The following is a 15,508-nucleotide window of genomic DNA, read 5'->3' on the forward strand; positions in this document are numbered from 1 at the left end:
GGTCAACCTCAGGTGTCTTTTTCAATCACCCTCCTCCTTATTAAATGAGGCAGTGTCTCTCGCTGAACCTGGAGGTCAGTGACTGGCTAGAGGAGCTGGCCAACAAGCCCTAGAGACCTTCCTGTCTCTGCCATCCCAGTGTGGGGTCTCAGGTGCATATTGCTATGCCTGCCTTATTACTTATGCGTAGATGCTAGGAACTGGAACTGCGGTTCTTGTGCTTGGCTGTTTCCAGGACAGTGTTTTTAAAATGGACAACAACTTCCTCTTTAGTTCCAGATTCCCTGAGATCTTCCTAATGCTCACAGGATAAATTCCTTGTCACCCAGTTTCCTGATAGCTTCCTGACTGCTTCCTTTCCTCTTATCGAGCTGGCTATGGGACATCATGGAAGCGTTCCTGACTTCCAGCACTCTCCACATGTTTGACCCTACTTATGGTTTTTCACAGAATCTACCGTGTGTGAAGCATTCTGTATTCACCTATTTTGTTGCTTATTTTCTGTCTTCCTAAAACTAAAATGTAAGTTCAACATGGGCACTGGCTGTGTCTTTTCTGTTCCTTGTCTACATCCCCAGTAACTTCACTAGTGTCTAAAACAATGTAAGTGCTCAGATGGTGGACACATGAATAACTGACTGAGTGAATGAATGAATGAATGAATGAGGATGAAGAACTGGGGTATGAGGAATTGGAGAGATGGCTCAGAGTTAAGAGCACTTGTTGCTCTTGCAGACAACCTGGGCTCCATATTCATTACCCCCGCTGTGTGTCACAACAATCCATTCCTTTAGTTTCAAGGGCTCTAACTCCCTCTCTCACCTCACAGGTACCAGACATGTGTATGGTACACAGAAATGCACATGGGTAAAACACTCATAAAATAAAAATAAATACGTCTACAGAAAAAGCTTTTAAATAAGAGTTGGGATCTGAATTCTCACAAACATGCTAGGATGCCTGATGTCGGACAAGGGACTTACACCCTCGGTGCTGAGAGTCAAAGAAAAGCTGTTGACAACCAGACCGTGCTTACCACTCACCTCAAACTGGGACGAGAACATGGCTTAGGTGGTGGCCTTGGTTTAGAGGGCGGAACCCCACTCTGCTGTGATTTGTTTTCACTATAATGAGATTCTCCCTATAACTGCTCTTCACAACATGAAATCCTGTAATATGTTTATTATATAAGTATGGACAATAAATTATGATATTAAGTTTGAAAAACTAGACTTAATTTTTTTATTTGAAGGACAATGTTTTTAAAAATATTTCAAACATTTTATCTGAGAGAAGAAAAAAGCAAACCTACAAAACTGGAGACTGTAAACTGTGTAATTCTATTTGTATGAAAAGTAAGGAGAAATGTAAGGAGTTTCCTTTCTCAAGGTCTGTCACCGGGACCTGTGGTTCACTGATTAGGCTATGCTGGTTGGCCAACTGGCCCCAGGGATCCCCTCTCCACCATGCCTGAGTTTTCATGTGTGTGCCGGGGATCGAACCCGGGTGCTCACGTGTGTGTGACAAGCATCTTACTGAGCTATCTCCCCAGCCCTAAGTAGACGTCCTTCACTGTACATACCTTTCCTTTGGTAGAGTTTATTTAAGCCACTTCTATATTATACCTGTTGAATATGTTGGGGGGCAGGCAAAATGGCTCAGTGGGAAAAGGCACTTGCTGCCAAGCCTGATGACCTGAGTTTGATCCCCGGGATCCACTTGGTTGGAAGCGTGGATGGACTGTAAGTTGTCCTCTGACCTCCATGTTGTGCTGTGGCACACGTGAGTGCACACACACAAATACAAACAAACAAACAAAGCAATAAAAACATCATAGAAGGGAATACTTTGAACCTTTGGGGAGAAACGCTTTACATTCAAGGGTGATAATTTAAGATGGAAATGACTAGTTACTATCCCAGTCACCACAATGACTGAGCAATGGTGGGTCACTGAAAGCAGTTGTCACTCCAAAGGGCTCCTTAAAAGAAAGACAGCATTAACCAAGATCCAGATTCAAAAGTCACCTCCAAGAGCAGAGTCTGGGCTTTCTGTTCTGGCAGCAATCGCAGTCCAGCCGTTGCCTTCAGAACCACTGGCGTCTGCTTCCAGTGACTTCTGGGGATTGAGTCCTTGGCCACCTCTAAGAGTTCTTGAACAGTCTCAGCACCCTTTGAAAGAGAGAGCCCCGTCAACCAATGGCAGCCCGCTTAGCAGCACTGGTCCATTCATGCAAGGGGGAGGCAGGGAGCAATACGAGTCATCTGGTGGAATGAGTACGCCGACCTCTCTGTTCTTCAGAAGCAGAACCTAGAGAAGTGGGACATTTCAAAGGAGAACCCATCTCTTTTGCAGAGCTGTCATTTGAACGACTATGGTTTTATGTTTCTGTAAATTAGACTTAAGCCAGAAAGTTAGACAGAGAACGCAAGAGCCGGAGCCACAGAGCTTGCTTGCAGGCCATGATCTATGTGGGTTACTCAGCTTCCCAGGGCTCGGTGTTCTAGGTAGGGGTTGGCAGGTGTGTCTCACATTGTCACCAAGCTGCTGTGGACACTGGATGAGGCTCAGTGCTCACAACATGCTAGCCGTAGCTGTTATATAATCTCTTGGACATAGTGTGGTAGGTTCTTTTTTGTTTTTGTTTTTTTTTTCTTTAAGAATACACTGTGGCTGTCTTCACCCACACCAGAAGAGGGCATTGGATCCCACTACAGATGGTCATGAGCCACCATGTGGTTGCTGGGAATTGAACTCAGGACCTCTGGAAGTGCTTTTAACTGCTCAGCCATCTCTTCAGCCTGGTTCTTTCTTTTCTCTTTTCTTTCTTTCTTTTTCTTTTTTACTATCACAAATACCAGCACGCGTGGCACACAGCACACCATTAACCTACGACTATTTAGAACTATTATTTCGGATTGTTTTGGAGCTGGAGAGATAGCTCAGTGGTCAAAAGCATTGGCTGCTCTTGTAAGGACCCAGGTTTGATTCCCAACACACACATGGCAGCTCACAAGTGTCTGCAACTCCAGTCCACCACAGATACTGTATGTACATGATGCACAGACAGATGGGTAGGGAAACACCCATACCCATAAAAACAATGAAAAGGGTTTGAACCCAGTATTTCCTAAGAGAAACTTCATCCTGACAACAAGCACCCCTACCTTTTGAGTCAAAGTCATTACGTAGCTGGAGCTAACCTTCAACTCTTGATCCTCCTGCCTCAGCCTCCAGAATGCTAAGGTGACAGGTGTGAGCCACCACACTCTCCCCTTAGCAAGCACAATACAGTCACCCTTCCTAAAAGTCAGACCATCTTCTGCTAACGGACTGCTCTCAACAGTTCAGCCCTTACCACACCTGACAGCCCACCTGCTCAGCCATCATGAGAAAATTCATCTCAGCCCTTTAAGCTCACACTGTCCTGTTTGTAAACGTGATTGTTTGGGACAAGGTCTCTCAGATGTCAGAGCGAGACAAAGGCAACACTACTTCAGTATGCAGCCAAAGCTGGGCTCCGACTCTTGGTAATAATCTTCTTGCCTCAGCCTCCCGAGTGCTAGGATTGCAGGTATCAATCACCACACCTTCCTCCTCCGGCAGCTGGCAAGGCCGGCAATGCTCCTGGCTCTGGTCCCGGTGAACTTTGGTTCAAGCACTCACGCAATGCTCTGGCCAGCTTTTTACGGGGAGTTGGCATCAGAGCTCAGGTCCTCACACTTGCACAGCCAGTGCTCGCTCTTGCTCAGGGAGGCATCTGCTCAGCCCCACAGATCTACTTTGCAGCCTTCTACCTGCTCCTTGTTGAGTCTGGGGTACACGGTTATGGTCATTCAGAAGACTAGCCACTAAGGAGGGAAATTACCTCATGTCCCATCAGCGTTACTCCTGAACACCAGGAGATGTTTAACGGCGGGGGTGTTGTAGGCTTACCAAGACTCAGACCCCTAAACACCAAATTGATGTCTCAGGTCTGGTTCTGTTGGCCTAGTCGCAGCTAGTCAAGAGGCTGAGGCAGTAGGATCACAATCATAAGACCTTGTTATGCCAGTGAGTGAATTCAAAGCCAGCCATGCCAACTTAGTGAGATGCTGTCTCAAATAAAAACGAAGTCCTCGGACAAAGCTCAGGCACAGAGCCCTCCCCCTGGGTTTGCTCCCTCCCATCCATCAAATGAGAACAAAGGCCATCGAATCCGAAGACTCACCTGTTTGGGTTGATCCACAAAAGCAGAAAGTCCCGGCTTCACAGAATCAAAAATTTCACCTTCCAGAAAGGGGAGCTGTCCTATTTTGTCCATGGAAGACAGACAGACAGACAAACAGACAGATGGATGAGGGAAGAAAGAAAGAAAGAAAGAAAGAAAGAAAGAAAGAAAGAAAGAAAGAAAGAAAAGAAGGGAAAGAAAAAAGAAAGGAAGGAAGGAAAGAAGGAAGGAAGAGAGGAAAGGAAGGAGGAGGAAGAAGAGGGGATGATTATCAGATAGTGGACTGCTTCAGATGCTAATCTCAACATTGGTCTATGGTTTAATAGATTAACAGGGGGTTGGGGATTTAGCTCAGTGGTAGAGCGCTTGCCCAGGAAGCGCAAGGCCCTGGGTTCGGGCCCCAGCTCCGAAAAAAAAAAAAAACAAAAAAAAAAAAAAAAAAAAAAAAAAAAATAGATTAACAGTCTGTCCAGCGCTGCTCCCTGTGAGGTCGCCCTGATCTGCCGAGTGCTCTGCAGCACTGTTAGGGAGGAGAACACACGCTGTCATGCAGCCCTCGAGGCCCTGTTACTGTGTCTCTGTTGGGACTCTAGCTTTTACTGCCTTCCCCCAACCCTGTATTTGTTTAAACTGTTAGTAAACTTTTGAGACAGGGTTTCAATATGTGGCCCAAACTGGCCTTGAACTCCCTACACAACCTGAATTGTAGCTCCTTGAGCTTTCCAGATTATTCAGAAAGTTAGTCTTCAAGAACCCCTCAGTCCCTTTCCAAGGACGGCAGTGAAAACTTGTAGGGATGCTTCTGCCCAGAATCACTGCCAACATTCATGATATTCTGGACCTTTGGGTATTAACCATTAGAGAAGATGAAGGACAAATTACAGGTATACTTGGACCAAAACTCCCCCTTTCCTCTTTTGAGACAATGCCTGTTTTTGTAAGGCATGTGGGATCTTATTACCAGACAGGCATAACACGGTTAGGTTGAATGAGTTCAAACCCCAGGAATCTCAGAATTAAGAATGGCAGTAGACAGCACACAGGTACCCAGAGAGAAGACCTGAGAACCACTGTGGAGCTCACACTTTGGACTTTGCCCTGACTTCTCACAGTGGTGTTGCAGCAGCACTCGAGCATCCTCAGGGGAGGAGTTGGGCTTGGTATGACATCTTGTACTGTACACTGATCTTAAATATCCTATGTAGTTGTGAGTGACCTTGAACTCCTGATTCTCCTGCTTTCACCTCCCCCAAGTGCTTCCATGCACGGTTTATGTGGTACTGTGGCTCGAACCCAGGGCTTTGTGAATATTAGGCAAGTGTTCTACCAACTGAACTAAGCCCCAGTCTGTCCCCAAGTCTCTCTTAATTCCACACTAAACAAGCTACGTGTTCAGTTACATCTCTAACTAATCCAACAGCTAGAAGGGTCTCTAACCCACACAGCAGACTCAGCGCCTGTTTCTGGGAGAAGATGCTAAGGTGCAGACTCGTGCAGACTGCGAAGGGCCCCATAGGTGCTCACCTGATGTTCTCTGCACAAAGGTGTAAACATGAATCCGAGTTCCAGTGCTGCCCGCATCAAACATGATTCCATAAAAGGTGCCGGCACTGACATTAATGGGGCACATGGAAGACAAGAAGACACCTTCAAACCAAGTCTGCTGTTCTCTGTAGAAGACAGTGCCGCCAACATAGGCTATGATCAGCATGAAGACGGACGCCCAGGAAGCGGCCATACTCTTCCCACGATGTGGACCTAAGGCTCTGTTGCTGAAGCAGTGCTGCTCACACCCCTGTGGAGGCTTCAGGGACAAAGATACACAGTATGTTGACTGGCTTTTACAGTTAACCTATGCTAAACAAACAAACCACCAACAAATAAACTCCTTATAGAAATCCTATCCTCTCCAAGGTGTTCCTTCTGGAACCTGATAACCAGTACAACAAGCTCAACCAGGGCAGCAGAGGCTCTTAGGCCCCTCTTCTGAGGAGTATCTGATTCCAAGAGGAAACTGGGATTTAAAGTATATTTTCCCACACCTAGTTTTGAATGTAGGCTCTCAAAGGTGTATGCTGAGACAGTCTATGTAGCTCTGGCTGTCCTAGAACTCACTCTGTAGACCAGGCTGACCACAGACCTACAGAGACCCCCTTCTTCTGCCTCCCAAGGACTGGGATTGATGGTGTGCACCACCACAGCTGGCCCAAGCAACCGTAATATGAAATGTGCCCTCAGAAAGGATGAAGACAGTGCTGTGTTAGGTAGCCATTTGCTTTGAACTGTGTGTGGTAGAGGTTAGATGGCACAGGCTCTGAGAAACGCAGCACGAAGACATTGGATGCAGTGGAGTGAGCACAACTATTCGGTCTATCAGGAAGTCCAGACTGGAACTTTCCCTAACCCCGGAGCCTCCACAGCCTCATCCGTAAGGCGAGATGCGGCAAGTATTCCATTTTCTTCCCTATATGGTTTTGTGTTTTAAAACGATAGGGTATTGTTTAAAGGTTGATTTTTTTTAATACTATCTTCTAATCTTCCTCTAGACGGACATGGGGAATGGGAGGAGACAATGGATTTGTCATTATCACTGTTGTTATTATTGACATTCTAAAAATGTACGAGAAACTTTCCTTCCATCATAATGATTGAAGCCATTAAAGGAAGTTGTGAATGTCCTTGAAATCTCTGATGAAAACCTCATTAGCAGCGCCAGAGACATGGCTCAGAGGTTAAGAGCACGCCCTGCTCTTACAGAGGACCTGAGTTCAGTTCCCGGCACTCACAGAGGGTAGCTTTGACCACTAATTCCAGATCCAGAGGATCCCACACCCTCATGCACATACTCACCCAACACACACAATTAAAGTAAAATAAATCTCGCTTGAAAAAGCCCAAACACCAAATAGTAGCATTCAGTAGAATAATGGAACCAAGTCTTCCTGGTTGCTTTAAACATTGCTCTTTTTTTTCCCTAGATAGACACTAAATGGAAAACAAACGGACAGGGCATGGCGTTTTGGTGATTTGTAGCTGGCCTAACCTGTAACGTGAACTAGAGTTGAGCCTGAGCACTGCCCTCTGGCTGCCGTTCCTAGTCATAAGCTGTCCTGTGTAGAGCAGGTTGTTTAGCAGTCGCTCTGGTCTACACTCACTAGATGCTCCCCCTCTGCCCAGTATATCTACTGTGACAACCAAGAGATGACGCTGGACATCTCCAGCCATCTCAGCGTTAGGTCGTGTCTTCCTGACAGCTATCCTCCAGTGGTTGGTTAAGTCCTGCTTAGTTGGTTATTATAGATTTATTCCAAACAGTCTTCTGATTCCACTTTCATTTCTGCATTTTTGTGTTAAGTCACAACGGTTGGTTAATTCACAAGATGGGACCAGAGTTATTGCCCGGGCCTCTATCTTTAGATAGAACCCTTGGTATATCTGGAGTATGCATACAGGTCCATGATTTCTCTCCTTTGTTAGCCATCTAGGGTTTGATTAAAACACTCTCTCCTTACATAAAGTAAGGCAGATGGAAGTTAACTGCACTTGCAGTTTAAAAGTATTTGAAAGAACTAGAGTTATACTAACATACTACGAGGGCAGTTTGAATATCTATTTAAACACCAAGGTTCAGCTTCTATCCTATGGCCAAGAATGAAAGCTATTATGTAGGGAAAGAAACAATGAGAATTGTTAATCCTTCAGAATCCCAAACAAAGAAAACTCCATCCCAAGCAATTAACCACAGAAAGGGCAGCTGCCTGGCCCCATTTGTACTCACTCTGTAAAGCCCTCCCTTTGGTGGATTCTTCTTTTATAGCAAGTAGGCTGGTCTTGTAGGCCAATTTAAAAAGCTGAAAGCAGAAATGCTGTTTTAGGTTTTCTTATGTAATCTTAGCTGGGCTTGAACTCTAAGAGACCAACCTGCCTCCAAGTCCGGATGCTGTAATTAACAGCAGGCACCACCATGCCTGGCTGTTTCTGATTTTGCTTAACACTTGGTTCCTCTTCTCTTTGAAAAACCCACGCAGCAGCTTTCTTAATCTGTCACTCAACTCCTTTAAGGGTCACTCAGATTTTCTAGATTACTGTAACTTCCGTAAACCAGTCCAGCAAACATTACATTAAGTAAACCTTTGTTTCTTCCAGAAGAGATTGAAAGGGGGTAACACATGCAGTATCTGTTTCCATGGAGTGAGAAACTGCAGAGTCATACTTGTGTAAGTAGAAGGTCAGATAAAGGGTTTACAAGAAAGCAAGTGGACACACAGATGCCCTCTGCCCTCAGGACCTGCCTTCTAACACCACTTGCAGTCTCCTGTTGCTTTAAGTTTGGTCACTTTGAAGACGGGTGTTAGAAGGGCTTGTGATGTGGAATTCATAGGAGGGCTCCGCATTTCCTGTGACCTGCTTGCACGGCTGGCTCAGTCACCTTTCAACAGCCTTCACTCACTTTCTCAGTGCCTGTCCTTTACTCTTCCCATGGTGCTTTCTTCCTTCCAGCACACTGCTCTACTATCTCCATGTTCCTCCTCTCTGTCCCCAGGTGAGCTACCCATCCACAGGGATTTTTTTTAGTTTTGCTTCTGATGTATTTATTGCTAGAACACTGATAATATACAGCAGGCACTGGATAAATACTCTGAAGAGATAAAATCGGACCTAACAGCTCAGGCTCTAGGTCCATTTAACACAGAATAGGAGCTTGACTTTTTCCCAAAGGATTAATCACCCCATGCTGGAGAACATGATTCCCCGCAGCCAAGGACAGACTATTTCCCCAGATGTGTGGACTACACAAAGGTTTCATGCTGTCCAAATGCATCAAGTTCTGTACAATACTCAAAATAATGTAGACAGTTGTTTTCCTTTTTACAGACTGGGGAGAATAAAACAATAGATTTAAGTCCACTCTTTTCAGGATTGTTCTCTTCAACAATCTCCTGCTCATTCTCTTCTCCCCCAACACAGCCCCTTCTATTGTTTTAAATATTCGGTACCAGCTCTGGTATTCCCACCTCCTGCCCCGAGCTTTTCAAAGGTGGTTTGGGTTTGTTTGCATTCCGCTAAGGTCTCTAACTCAGATCCTCCGGCCTTGACCTCCTCAGTGTGGCAACCATTTATAACCAGATGAAACACTAGTCCCCGTGCCTAGCCTTCTAGAACCTCACATTTTGCTTATTCCCCAGTCCTCCATGCCCTCTAGAATACGGGAGACTTCAACGCAAGAGGCCGGGCTCCCTCAGGTACTCACCAGCTCCTGTCTGCCTGTTTGCTGTGAGTGCGTGAGTCCACTGTGGCTTGCCTTTGCTCTTTGCTCCTTGTCGAGCCCTGAATCAAGCCTTGCCTCACAAATGAGTCACCCTGTGCTACTTTGTAGCTGTGTAGATTTTGCTAAGTCATTCGCCTCTTTATCTTCCACTCCTAAGGTCTCCACCTTTTTTCTGCATTCATGATTGATTTATTTACTTTTATAATTGCTAAATTCTAACCATCAGAATGGCAGAAGTCCCCCTCCCTGCCAGACAGGGTTTCTCTGTGTAGTTCTGGCTGTCCTGGAGCTTTGTAGACCAAACTGGCCTTGAACTCTGAGAACCTTCTACTTCTGCCTCCCCAGTGCTGGGATTAAAGGTGTTTGGCACCAATGTCCCATAGGGCAGAGGTCTCTTAGGAATTAAATTCTAGAGCGACTTGGTAGAATAGGCCTGTGTCTGAGCATATGGGAGGCTTGCTTGAGGATTGCAAGTCTGAAATCACCCAGGGATAACTGTCAGTTCAAGGCCAGCATGAGCTAAGTAATGAGATCTTGCCTCAGAACAAACAACAAAAATAAGTAAATAAAAAGAAATCCTTCCTTTTTTTTTTTTGGAGCTGGGGACCGAACCCAGGGCCTTGCACTTGCTAGGCAAGCGCTCTACCACTGAGCTAAATCCCCAACCCCTTGTTTTTTTGAAGATTTTATTTTTTACTTATGTGTATGTGCCAACCCTGTGGCTGCCATGTGTTTGTGGGTTTCCAAGAGGGCCAAAAGAGGGCACTGATGAAACTGAAGTTCCAGATGGCCAGGAGCCACCACATGGGCACCAGGACCCAAATATAGGCTCTCTATAAGAGCAAAAAGTGCTCTTAACCACTGAGCCATCTCTCCAGCCCCTGTGGTTGTTTTTATATTAAAGGGTGGAAAAGTTAAAGACAGTTTCCATTCCTGGATTGGACTCTAGAAAGCTGGGCATTGGTGTCAGGCATCACGTTAGAGCATAGATCTATGAAGGTCATCAGTTTTAGTGAGGAAACTTATGGGAAACATGGGTACACTAAGGGCTACAAGGTGTTGGGATAAGTTCTCTGGCAGAAATGTGTGCAAGGTGCCAGGAGGGGTGAGAGTTGGTGACTGTTAGAAGGGGAAAGATGGGGGTAGGAGCTGAATGGGAGGTTTCTCAAAGGATGAAGGGCCAAGGCAGATCCTGAGTCAAAAGAAGGCATTAACCTAAAGAGGTGACTCATGGGAAATGTATGCCTAAAAAGCATGGGTGTTTCAGACTAAAGAGGACAAATGTGAGAAGTCATTCTGGAGACACTATCTCAGACTGTTAAAGGAACAGGCATGCTTTTCCTTTATGGTCCCATGGTGACACCCTATGGTAATTTTGCCAACAATTGAAAACAACAGAAAAAGGTAGGAAAGACGAGAGAAGTCCACCTAAAGTTCTGAAGACAGTAACTCAGAAACCAGCCTAGTGCCAATTTATCTGAGGCCAGAGCAAAGCTGTCTTTAACCAGGTTAAACATTAAGCATAGGGCAAGTTTAAAATGCAACTCGGATAACAGTTTTGAATAATAAACTTAACTATAAGACTACACATGGCCAAGGCCACACTAAGCAAAAGGGAGGTAGACCTAATAAGGTAAGTGTGGGAGAGTTCAGCAGTAAATAAAGCCTCATCTAGGGCAGGAGATAACTAATGCCAAGGGTCAGAGCCTTGGAATACTTCTTATCTGAAGCATGTGGGCTTGGATGATACCCATCGACACCCTAGGCACCAGAGATACAGCCCAATGGACTAAGGGAGCACGCAGTGGAGACAGAGCGAACCCCCAAGGTCTCACTAGGACTCCCTCTCTGAGCTCCTGGTCAGCCTAGGAAGTTCCAGAGTTACATAAAAACAAAAAGGTCATAAAAAGAAGAAAATTGGTAAAAATGTGATACTGCTTTTTAAAATCCCTTATAGTTTTCTACTTTATGTTGATAATCTCATCCTATTACTTAAAAAAATCCATTTTTAAAACTTCATGTCATACAATATTCTGCTCATTTCTATTACCAAAACCAAATTAAAAATTTCAAATAAAAGTCAGGTACATTTCTGAAAGAGTAAAAAAATATGTAAGTCACTATTTCTGTTGGTAAATAATTGAACAATCTACTGAAACTAAATACTCAGAGGATAAATATAAAATTACATAAACGTGTTTCTAACCACAGAATGGTAGATTAATGGTGTGTTGAAGAGCTATTTGGTAGAAAGGGTTAAGACTGACAGCCAACACAGCTTTGAAAATCACAAAAACACTTAACCACGTGTCATTTAAAATACCAATAAAACTAATAAAAAGGCTTAATGAAAAAATCAATTTTTATCACAGCATCAGCAAGGAGTTATTTTTAAATCTGTGTAAATGGAAACAGAGCAAGAGCAAACAGTCAGACTTTCCAAGTGAGGTGACTCGTCTCACACTGGGGGTCAGGGAAAGCTCTCTGCCCCAAAAGCCCAGCCCAAACCTCACCACACTAGTCAGAGCACACGGCCATCAGAAGGGTAGTGAACACAGTTCTTTAAGATCCCCCCTTCTTCATAAACTCCTCCAATCCTCAAATCGTCCTCTAACTCCCAGTAAAGGCTTAGAATCGAAGTGCTGGTAGATACAACAAATGTAAAGTTCCTTCTTATACTCAGACTCCTTCCTTCTGTATCTGATTCCCATCAGAACAGCGTTAGACACAGACCACTAGGGCCCATAAGGCTCATTCTGTACAATGAAACTGTGTGGGTTTTATATCAAATGAACGTGGCAGTACACGCCTTCATTCTCCATTGTTTAGGTTTGACTGAGTAAGGACAATAATTACCTTCCAGAGACAGCTGCTCCCCCTCCCTCACAATCACAAGGTCTTTTCTTAGCCATGCATGAAGAAACAGTCTTTTAGATAAGAATACACCATTAATTGGAGAGGGGTTTATACTGCCCCAATAAATAAATATAGAGAAATATGAGGTGATAAGCTGTCTCTACCTCATAAACTCATATTTACTGTGGGAGGTATTTACAGCAGTCCCTTTATCCTTGGTTTTGCCTAACAAAATTTCAATTATTCACAGATAATTGCTGTTGGAAAATATACTTAACTGGAAAATTCTAAAAATGAACAATTCATAACTTTCAAATATCCTCTTATCAAAGCATAGTTCTATTTACCCTATTTTATCATTTATTATTGTGAATCTCTCACTGTCCCTCACATATAAATTAAACTTTCTCACAAGTAAGAGCATAGAGGAAAACATATACAGGGCTCAGAACCTTGATTTTGGAGACAGGGTCCATGATGTAACCCTACACAGCCCTGAACAGATCAGTGCCCGAGTCTAGCATATACTAAAATTTGGCTGTGGGAACATATGCCCCTCAGTGCACATGTTCACGTGTGTGCACACACCTCAGTGTGCATGCAGGGGGAAGTCAGAGGGGAAGCCTTCCCACTTTATTGAGACAGGGTCTTTTGCTGACTGCAGAACTCACTGTTTGAGGTAGAATGACTGCCAGCAAGGCCCTGTGACCTGTCTGTTTCTACTTGACAGCACTAGAGGGCAGCGGTATGTACTTCCATGCCTGGCTTCCTGAGTGGATGCTGGGAATCCAAACTCAGGTCTTCATGCTTGCACAACAAGCACCAGGTCATAACCTTATATACCTGAGCCATATCACACCAGTTCTTCAATGGAAGCTTTCTGTCTGACACTTTGTTAACAATAAACACTTCTGGCATCCCTTAGAATCCTAGGACGTACTAGGATTTAAACACACACACACACACACACACACACACACACACACAGAGAGAGAGAGAGAGAGAGAGAGAGAGAGAGAGAGAGAGAGAGAGAGAGAGACTGACTGGAGAGATAACTCAGCAGTTAAAATCCTCTGCAGTTCTTGCAGGGGAACCAAGTTTGAGTTGACTTCTCAGAGGCTCACAATTGCCTATAACTCCAATTCCAAAGAATCTGACATCCCTAGCCTCCTCAGGCACCTGTACTCATGTATACATACCATGGAGAGACAGACAGACACAAACACACACAAATAATCAAAAATTAAATTGCATTTACCCCAAGACAGTAATTCAGAACCAGAGCTACCTTAATCTGGCACTTGCACAGCAGCCCTCCAGCTTTATCCACACCTCTACAAAGAGAGAACAAATCCTTTGGCTGATCTCCCACTTTTTCAGGAACACCACATCTTTCCTCACAGGAAACACAAACTGTTTATGTTTTTAACTTTATTCTTTCTTGCTGTCTATATTCAACATTCTTTTTTCTAAAGATTTTTTGTTTATTTAATATATATATGATGAGTAGCTATCTTCAGACACACCAGAAGAGGGCATCAGATCCCATTCCAGATGTTTTTGAGCCTGGTGGTTTCTGGGAATTAAACTCAGGACCTCTGGAAGAGCAGTCAGTGCTTTTAAACAATGAGTCATCTCTCCAGCCCTATAGTCAGCATTCTTATCAAGTCTACATTAACAACATCCTTCCGTGGGGTTGAGGATTTAGCTCAGTGGTAGAGCGCTTGCCTAGCAAGCACAAGGCCCTGTGTTTGGTCCCCAGCTCCGAAAAAAAGAAAAGAAAAGAAAAAAAAAAACACAAAAAAAGCCCAACATCCTTCCCCTCTCTTCCTTCTTCCTCCTAGTTCCACGGATAACTAAATTCTGGTCCTTATTACTTCAGACTTGAACTATCATGGTCCCTAACTGGTCTGTCGGACACCATTGATGCTATTCTGAAATCTGGATCTACCATCTTCCTAAGACACTCCTCTCACAACTTCTACTCAGAGAACTTGCGCAGCAGGGGCTCACGCTTCTCTAACAGTAACTACTTAACTCTGAGCGACCTCACACATGCTTACTGAACTGCTTATTGAATAAATACATAAAAATGTTTATCACCTTCTCCCTGTCTACAGCAGAGGTTACAAACTCAAATACCTCAGTGAGAGTCTACCTAGAACAAAAGGCCGTGATCGGGATGGTGGTAAACTGGAGAACACTATTCACTAAAGGGATAGGTTTGGGGGTTTTGTCTGTCTGTTTTTGTTTCACCATTTCCACTGATGGGTGTGATAATGGAACACAGGGCCCATGTTTCTATGTAACTCTCCGAAGATAAGCTCTGCTGTGAGACGGCCCACTTTAGGGCATGGCTGCCAAATCTGGCCAGAATGAGAACAGACTCCCCAAGTAATTCTTTAATTCCACAGCCACATCAGGGCACATAGACTCCCACACCCACCCCTACTAAATCAATACATGTAATCCTTTAAAGGATAATCTAAAAGCACAGGTTTATAAAACTTGCTGGGTTTTATATGGTGACAATTTACTCCCATTAAAATCTAAAAATATGGGGTTGGGGATTTAGCTCAGTGGTAGAGCGCTTGCCTAGCGAGCGCAAGGCCCTGGGTTCAGTCCCCAGCTCCGGGGGAAAAAAAAAAAAGAAAGAAAAAAAAATCTAAAAATATCACCACTCCCCCCACCAACCAACAACTCAGTAATATAAGTTAAAGCAAGCACAGGTATGGCCCTCAAGTCATAAGCTGTTGACTTTAATATGCGGGATAAGAGACACACTTCTGACATTCTAAGTTCTTTTTATATCCTTTTCGTTAATTTTTAACTTTTATTTAACTATTTGAGAAAGGATCTCTTACATAGACCAGGCTGGGCTTGAACTCATAGAGATCTACTACCCTCCTTGTAGATGTGTGCCACTGTGGGCATCTCAAGACCCTGTCTCAAACGCTCACCCCTTAGTTATGACTTAAAATCAGAGTGAGTTATTTATTTATTTATTTATGGATGGTGTGTGTGTGTGAGCGTGTGTGTGATGTGTGTATTGTGAGTGTGTGAGTGTGTGTGTATTGTGTGTGTGAGTGTGTGTGATGTTTGTATTGTGAGTGTGTGTGTGATGTTTGTATTGTGAGTGTGTGTGTATGAGTGTATGTGTGATGTTTGTATTG

General features: G+C 44.2%; 1 protein-coding gene across 1 annotated transcript in view; it reads right to left on the reverse strand.

Moving 5' to 3' along the window:
- Positions 1 to 9,599, reverse strand: part of Entpd5 (ectonucleoside triphosphate diphosphohydrolase 5 (inactive)) — a 32,276-nt gene extending 22,677 nt beyond the window's left edge. Inside the window, exons 1-5 of the mRNA XM_032908121.1 lie at positions 9,462 to 9,599; positions 7,989 to 8,061; positions 5,735 to 6,014; positions 4,211 to 4,290; positions 2,028 to 2,171 (exon numbers count right to left, since the gene is read on the reverse strand). Of these exons, the coding sequence (XP_032764012.1) occupies positions 2,028 to 2,171; positions 4,211 to 4,290; positions 5,735 to 5,948 (438 nt within the window). The 5' untranslated portion in view covers positions 5,949 to 6,014; positions 7,989 to 8,061; positions 9,462 to 9,599. The remainder of the gene's footprint in view (positions 1 to 2,027; positions 2,172 to 4,210; positions 4,291 to 5,734; positions 6,015 to 7,988; positions 8,062 to 9,461) is intronic.
- Between the last annotated feature and the right edge of the window lie 5,909 nt (positions 9,600 to 15,508).

The sequence above is a fragment of the Rattus rattus genome, chromosome 7 (genome assembly GCF_011064425.1).
Source record: "Rattus rattus isolate New Zealand chromosome 7, Rrattus_CSIRO_v1, whole genome shotgun sequence".
NCBI classification, from domain to species: Eukaryota; Metazoa; Chordata; class Mammalia; order Rodentia; family Muridae; genus Rattus; species Rattus rattus.